The sequence below is a fragment of the Zea mays genome, chromosome 6, assembly GCF_902167145.1.
Source record: "Zea mays cultivar B73 chromosome 6, Zm-B73-REFERENCE-NAM-5.0, whole genome shotgun sequence".
In the NCBI taxonomy this organism is placed as follows: Eukaryota; Viridiplantae; Streptophyta; class Magnoliopsida; order Poales; family Poaceae; genus Zea; species Zea mays.
In genome coordinates, this window is record NC_050101.1 from 166,632,701 (window position 1) to 166,640,906 (window position 8,206).

General features: G+C 40.8%; 1 protein-coding gene across 2 annotated transcripts; it reads right to left on the reverse strand.

The window, feature by feature from the left end:
• Positions 1 to 1,162: 1,162 nt before the first annotated feature.
• On the reverse strand, positions 1,163 to 7,345 carry LOC103630521 (Putative MYB DNA-binding domain superfamily protein). Of its 2 annotated transcripts, none has more exons than XM_008651582.3 (7): positions 4,603 to 7,345; positions 4,316 to 4,520; positions 4,165 to 4,241; positions 4,033 to 4,090; positions 3,868 to 3,955; positions 3,722 to 3,791; positions 1,163 to 2,153 (listed from the first exon to the last, which is right to left on the reverse strand). In XM_008651582.3, exons 2-7 carry the CDS (start codon positions 4,518 to 4,520, stop codon positions 1,407 to 1,409), a joined length of 1,245 nt encoding a protein of 414 aa, XP_008649804.1. In that variant the 5' UTR covers positions 4,603 to 7,345; the 3' UTR covers positions 1,163 to 1,406. The 2 variants fall into 2 exon arrangements, with proteins under 2 accessions (XP_008649804.1, XP_008649803.1); XM_008651581.3 differs by having other exon boundaries at positions 4,316 to 4,523; positions 4,603 to 4,843.
• Between the last annotated feature and the right edge of the window lie 861 nt (positions 7,346 to 8,206).

The window sequence follows — 8,206 nt, forward strand, 5'->3', positions numbered from 1 at the left end:
TGAGAAAAAAAAATCTACTTCAACCGAAATGCCGAAGGAATGGAGAGCCCGGATAAGACTACAAACACCGGAACACGACATCGACGATCAACCTTCGTACGTACGCGTATACCATATACAATAGCTAGTTAATTGCGTTTTTTTCCCGTTTGACCCATCAAAATGTGTCTACAATTATATATATTCAACATATAAAGTTTTTATATATACGGAGAGTCAAAAGAGGCTGGCTTTCGCTCAGTACCTGAAATCTGAGACACGGCCGCGGGCGTGGCGGCTGGGGCCGCCATGCTGGCGTGGGAGGCCAAGCGCCCCGGTGCGGCAGGCCGCGGTGCCGTGGCCTGCGCAATGCCGTGGAGTACAACATCCAGCTCGAGACGGAGGAGTGCGTGCGTGGCCGGCTGCCGCTCGCGCACGGTGTAGGAGGCGGGGCCGCGGCCACGTGGCGGGTCTTGGGGACGAGCACCGGTAGCTTGAACCTTGAAGCGGTGCTCGGGAAGATGGCGCCGCCCAATGGCCGTACCGTGCTGATCTTCCGTGTGCCGTGCGGGTGCCCAAAAGAGAGGATGGAGGTCTGGGGCGCTAAGAAAAGGTGCGCCGGATGAAGAAGTATGGAGGCCATGAAAAACAAACAGCTGAAGGCTCCTTATCTATTATCTAATGACAGACATCCTAAACAACTCATAGCTGAGTTCCTTTCGCATAGGTATATAAATAAGCACAGCAAGACAAATTCATTTTTACTATATTTGATTAAAAACTTGCTATATCATCTAAATGGCCATATCTTGTTAGTTAATGTTCTGATTATACAATATGCTGGTTTTACAGTGTTACTAGGAGATGACTACTAACTACTAGGGCGGTGGCTGTTTGGAGAAATTGCTTTCATTCATATAGCCCTATTGTACTAGTGGAGGTTTCTTATCTAAAATGTTAGCTATGAGGGGTAGCAGTAAGCCAGTAATCCATCTGTACCGACGTATAAATTTCCCCTGCTTGTTTCAAGCTGTTCTGAACTAAGAGTTTAGAACGTAAGGTCTGTGATGTTAGACATGTTTGTCCCAGTAGATTGATTTTGAAATGCTATTTGTCCATTTGTTTCTCTTGGTTCATTAATAATGCCACTTTTCACTTTGTTGCTATTATCTACTTATCATAGTGTTCTATATCTTATGGGCTCTAATTTCATTGATGCTATTTGTCTGGTTTCTTATCTATACTGCTTGAGTTTTGAGTAAACTGCCGGATGGCCCAAAGTGAAAACCATTTCTGTACCCTATTACTAAATACTTAAAAACATAAATGGTACCTCTTGACGTACATTTGATCATGTATCAATACTTCAATGTTGGAAGAAATTATTTTTAACTTCATTTTCTTTGCTTCTATCATCTTACATATTATCAGCTCCAGCTGAAATCATTCAAGTCAAAATGTCTGTAAGCTTGATCAGTGTCATCTACATTATGGGTGTTCAGATCAAGTTTCTTCCCTGAACACGAATTCTCAAAATCTATTAGCTTGCTTTCTCTGGGGTATTCAGCGACCTGTCTTGCACACTTTTGCTCTTCTAGATATAGCTTCTCCGCATCTACTTTGCTTCCTGATGCCGAACTGGTGGTGCTACCTCCACCATTTTGGGGTGCAGTATACTCATGCACTATCTCTGTGTCACTTTCATACCCAAACTCTGCTTTACTGTATTGTTCATCATTCTGCAAATGTGCCATCCTACGCTCACTTAGGCTTCTGTTAAGGGCAAACTGGGTCTCATGTTCATGCGGTCTTTTTCTGCAAAATAATGAACTACCATCATGTGCTTTTAGTACTCCATGGTGCTGTTGGTGCTGTAGTCTCTGCTCCTTGATGAATCCTTCGGCCACAGACAAATAACTATTTGTTGAACTTTCAACAAACTGGATTTGTCTGGGCTCTAACCTATGCACACTTGAACTTCCTTTTACATCTGTAATTGCATTACTGAAGCATTCAGTTGATACTTGTGAAACTAACTGTGATATTTTTATTTTTGCATCTTCCAGGTTCGCAGGACCCAAATTCTGTTTTCCAAGTGTTTCTTGTGCCTGCTCCAAAACTGCTTGTAGGTATTTCCCTTGTGCTTCAATTCGTAGTTGTAGATGCCTTTGCACCTGTTTCCAATTTGAATTTCAGATCAGAATCACTGCAGCAGCAGCACAACTCCATTTTATAGACACTATAAGCGGGACTTTGCTGGACCATTAAAATCAGTAGCAAACGTTGGACTCCAATATTGGGTGTGTGAATCCATAGAAAATAATTTAGGATGCTGCCACTCACAATCATGACCCTGAACCTGCACTTCTATAATCTGCCTAATGATCAGACAGAAGAGGCTGAGGTGGTTGACACTGTGTGATCAAAGGGAACCCTATTTGTAGAAGACGAGCAGGAGAAAGAAGTCTAGAGGCGAGAGAAACCAGACTAGAATGGTTTGCTATTCAAGCATGCAGCTTCCAGATCACTAATTGATTCCATGGTCATCATCTGTGTTGGACAGAGTGCACAGGTGCACTTGGGCCAACAAGGTGCAGCAAGCTTCCACAGCACGGGAGGTGCGGAGAGGACAGCTTGCAGAATGAGAAAGAACACACTCCACCCGTTCCAAATCATAGTTCACTTCGGCTCTATCCTAAGCCAAACTTACTTTCACTGAGTTTTTAGAAAAAAAATTAACATCTACAAGTTCAAATAGATATACTATATGTTAGAATACAAGTGAACTGTTCAACTCTCTCTATCAGCTTATTTTTTTGGGTTGAATTAATTAGTGCATGCAACTTAATATGGCATCAAATGCATAAGTCTCGAGTTCAAATCCTGATTAGTGCAATGAAATACAAAAATTATTGCTCCGCTCATGTTTTACGTTTGAGGCCTGAGAGAGTTTCTACGTGAGGGGGAGTGTTAGAATACAAGTGAATTGTCCAACTATTTCTATCAACTTAGGATTTTGGATTGAATTAGTTGTTGCATGTAACTTAATACTATCTAGATATATTTCATGGAGCTTTTGATGAAACTAATTTGATATTGTAGATGTTGATGTAGTTTTCTATAAACTTGGACAAAGTTAGAGAAATTAGACCAGGACAAAGCTAAAGTGAACTACAATTTGGAAATGACTGGCGCGATCCTAGCCTAGTTCTTGCGATGTGGTCTGTGTGTTCGTTCCTGTACTTGGATTTGGGTCCTTCTGGACTCGTGTACTATTTTTTTTTACCTTAACAAAATGACGCACAACTCTCATGTGTAGTTCGAGAAAAAATATAATTTGGAATGAGGGACCATATATAGGTTGAATGCCATCTGTTAAAGATTGCAGACTTGCATTAATGGAAATTTTCATCAAAGGTTTAGAAGTTCAATAATAGAATTGGTGTTTGAGAGATCTATTTTCATGTTTGATTTTTAATAAACTATTTGTTTTATTGTCCAAAAAACAGATTATTTGTTTCTTCACCCTTTAACTAATGGCTATGTGCATCTCTTGACTCAGCTTAAACAATCTTATTCATTAATCTAAAAGGGTAATTAGCTTGCACTCCTGCTGTTCCAATTTGTAAGTCATTTAGGACTGCTAGCCAGAATGCTTGAGATAGCCCATTGTTCGACCTACCTTATCTACCACGTGAAAATTTGGAACAAGAGTATTGTCTTAGTGGTGTCAGTGACTTACCTCAAGTTGTTCATTTAACTGTCTCTGAACCTCAATTTGCATCTGAAGTGCTTCACCAATTTGAATAGTCCTTGCATGCAGGAAAATATATTATAATTTCGGTATTGAGATTATATATAATTACGGAGTGTTAACAGAGTCCTTACTTCTCTGCCTGCGGAACGACATTTGTACTGCTCATTGTTGCAGCGCTTGTTCCAGGAATCCTATCAGCAATGGATGTACATCCTATGGCTGCAAAGTGGTTACAAGTTGTTGACTCATGCTGTTCCATTATAATAGTAAATACGGGAGTTACAACTTGTTCTTACCATTCTTTGATGTACTGACATTTGCTTGAGCTTGGAGGTTCTTGCTCAGCCTGTATTTCTGTAGAATCCAAGAAATGATGATTAGTCATTACAAATATCATTTTTAGCAGGCTGATTCTGATTCTAATGTACCTGGAGATGGCTTTTCAAATGGTACAAGGTGAGTCCTGGGATTCCCATGAGCCTCATGACTGTTTTTGGAGTAGCTTCTGGGTGATGAATAGAAATATAAGAATTCAGCTGGCCTCTGTACTTTGAGAAGATATAAGAATATTATACTTACTCTCTGCTCCACCTAACTGATTGACTGCATCTACAAATCGCTGATGTAACTCAGGTGTCCATTTGAGCCTTGGTTTAGCATCAGTTGAGAGAACCAGCCCAGAATCTCCTTGGGCATTTCCTCCACGCAAAAACAGATGCTGCTCCATTGGAAAGGATGTCCTCGTGGTGAAGAGCTCACTCAGGCCCTGATGTTGGTGATACATCTGCTGTAGAAATGAAATGTAATTTCTAAGCAGTTAGGTCAATGAGACGCGCCGGGGGGCAGGGTGTCTGAATTTTCCTAACCTTTCTGGCCTGTGTTTTCCACTCTTTTCTCTGTTCCCAAAGGCTGAACTTGTGTTGGAGTGTTTCCTGTTGACAAACTCAAACGCCCTCTTGCCCAACCTTAAGCCTTTTGATACCCTTGTGGCCTTCTCAGGTTGATAAGGAGTGCCTTATGAGGTGCCTTTTATATGGGAAAACATAGAATCTAGAGTCTTGGAACAAACATCAAAAGAACAACCTTTAAGCCTACTAAAGAGAAGATGCTAGCTTTAGTAATTTTGGAATCAGAAATTTTCATTTTGAATTTCAACCTGTGACTTCTATGTATGGTACTACCTTACTTTTCTAGTTGTATTTTACTGGTTTAAAACAGTTGAATTCTGTGTGGTATGTGTAGAGATAAACACGAACACCTATAGTAAAGCAAATTATACTTTTACGTAGCTTTCTGGAATATGATTCTGCTATATCTGTTGAGTTTATGAAAGATGCACTTCTGAATTTATGCCTCATGAATGACCAGAGAAAAATATTTGAGTAGCTTCTCTATACTGCCAGCTCGGGGTAGTTTTGCTGGTATTTACAAATGGTTCAGTCTTGCTGCAGTTTGGTACATGATTTGATTATTATTGTTCATAGTGGAATCAGATGCAGTTTGGGTTATGTTGACACTTGTCGTTATACTTTTTGAGGACGCTATTCTACTTACAGAAACATAGTTTTTTCTATCAATTTTATTCTGTCCGTTGTGTTACTTTGAAGAGCGTGGAATATGAACAAGAATAAGTTCCATCAGCGTCCTTTCCTAAGATTGGTACATATTCACATTGCAGTCCAGGGAAGTTTCGGCCATAAGATTTATGCTCTTTACGTGGGATAAGCTCCTTTTGAACAAGACCACTTTGATTGTAATCATCACTAGTCAAAGCAAAGTACTTACATACTATGTTTTGGTATATGTTACACATTAACACAATCATTACTCTTTCAGACTTTTGCTACCATAGATAACCAGTTCATATATTACAGTCATGTTTCTTTAACTAACCAAGGTTTAAAGGGACTGAAACACTTGTAGTCAATGTTGGCCGGTATAGTTCCTCCTCATTTTTAATTTTAAAAACAGTAACATCAATACAAATTTTATCAATTCATGTTCTGTGTTCAAGAGAATTGTTTGTAGCTTTTCCATTATCTTCTTGAAACCAGAAGTGAAGCATGTCTGAATTTTCTACATGTCAGCAAATTTTGTTTCTATTGGTAAGTTTTTGAGATATATAAGGAATAAGAGTAAGACTTTTCCTTATATATCTGGAGAACTGAAGGTTTTTTGTTGCATGTACTCAAGTTAACTGGTGTGTTCTCTGTGTTTCTACTCCGTCCCTCCATACAATATTGGTTGGTTGAAGTGCCTCATTAGGACCAAACCAATAACATATGTTGACATTCAAGAACAGTAGTAAGAATTTTAAACTGACATAATTCATGCTCTTCGCTTAAAGAAAAGGAATTCCAGGAACATATTGATGTGTCCCTTCCCATTTAGAACTTCTATAATCATGGGGAATTGTAACCATAACTTCCCTATTCTAGTAGTTTTCTTTTCAATAGATTAGAAATCTCATCAAGTATTTAGAAGAATGGGCCAGTTTTGAATGTTTACTAATTTTCTCATGATAATTGTGACACTAAGACCTATTGATTATACCATTTTCAACATCATTGTTTTCACTGAGTTCTTTTTTTGAATGCAATTGTTTTTACTGGGTTTGAGTTGATGACTTGAGCACGAATCACATGTTTATTTTTCTTGTTGGATACTTATTTTTACTCATCGCATAATTTATTTTGTTTTTCCATGCTCTGTACTTCTATTTTTTCTAGCAACATGTACTTATCAGATAGTGCGTACTGCTTGAAATGGAGGGTGGGTTGTCTAGCTATCAGCGTCTAGATGTCTTCGATAGAAGATTCTGAAGCATCATCCTGTACCCTTCGTCTTTAGTAAAGCAACATCACTTGTGGGGGCATATTCAGCTGTAAAGATTGGTCCTGATAGCAGTTCTAGAATTGTAAGTTACATATAACATGTGCTCTAGTTTCTGCGAACTTCTTTTTCATGAGTTGCCTCTACAAATCTCTGCAAGCCTAAAACCTTTCCAGTTCAAGTAGCAGGCTTGTGCCGGACTTGCTTGAACTAAGGAGTAATGGCCAGTATAGTGTACTTGCTAATTATTATTTGAAACTGTTTTCTAAGAAAAAAATATTTATGCATCATTTTTTTTCTAAACAAGAAAGTTAAGCATGTTAGGGTATAGGAAATATTATCCATGAACCAGCAAACTACACCAATTAGTTCTTATTCAATGGCTATTTTCTTAAACCACAAGATATCTCATGTAGATGGTCACAACAAAGAAAAGGTATAAGAGTGTTAAGTGGTCCATGGAAATTCGGTGCTTTTCTTTAAAAAATAAAGAAAGCTAAACCTGATAGATTATAGGAAATGCTAGTCTATCTTGCATGTATTATGCATTTGAACTGTCTGGTAAATGGCTTGTCACATGAATATATGATTGTTATTCCTGCCTGTAGGAACCATGTTACACATTCGAGTGAAGATTAAACAAAATGTGAACGGTTATATGATCATAATTGTTAGAGTACTCGTTTAGGGTTTTGGGATTAACCCCTTGTAATTACAGTTTTACCCCTGTATAATGGGTGAGGCCCAATAAACTGAATCTATTAATATAACTCTCAACCATGAGCTAGGGTTAGGGTTTCCCACATGTTATCGAAGTGGGGGTGGGGGTCCTAGAGCCGGGAGCTGGGGCAGAGTCGTCGGGGGCGCGCCGTAGAGAGGTGCAGCCAGGAGGGCCAGCGCAGGAGGGCAGGAGGCACTCGGAGCCTAGCCCGGCCATATGGCGATGGTCCTGGTGCAGGGATTGTAGAATGACGGCCACGCCTGGTCACTACCCTAACCAGAGGGACCACCCCGAGTGGAGCCGTCGTTCCCGGGGCCGCCCTTGCGGGAACGACAACCTCCATCGGCGTTGGAAGCCGAACGAGGGGCCGTAGGGCGGCGGGTGGAGTGCGGGTGGCAACCCCAGTCGACGGGGGGCCTGACCGCCGGAAGCAACACTGTAGAGGGCCGACGCCGGAGCAGGGGCCTCAATCTCCAAGGTAAGCTCCTCAAGGAGAAGCTCATTGCGGTCGGCGTAGAAGGTGGGGAAGGGTATGGTCCTCTTAATGAGAGCCTTTAAGTGGTCGTAGCGGAGCTAAGGTGAAAGGGAATTAGGCTTACACCTAGTTCCTATATAATTTTTGGTGGTTGAATTGCCCAACACAGACAATTGAACTAACTAGTTTGCCCAAGTGTATAGATTATACAGGTGTAAAAGGTTCACACTCAGCCAATAAAAAGACCAAGTTTTGGATTCAACAAAGGAGCAAAGGGGCAACCGAAGGCCCTCTGGTCTGGGAGCACCGGACTGTCCGGTGTACACCGGACAGTGTCCGGTGCACCACCGGACAATGTCCGGTGCACCAGAGGACTCCAACTCGAACTCGCCACCTTCGGGAATTTCCAGAGGCACTCGCGCTATAATTCACCGGACTGTCC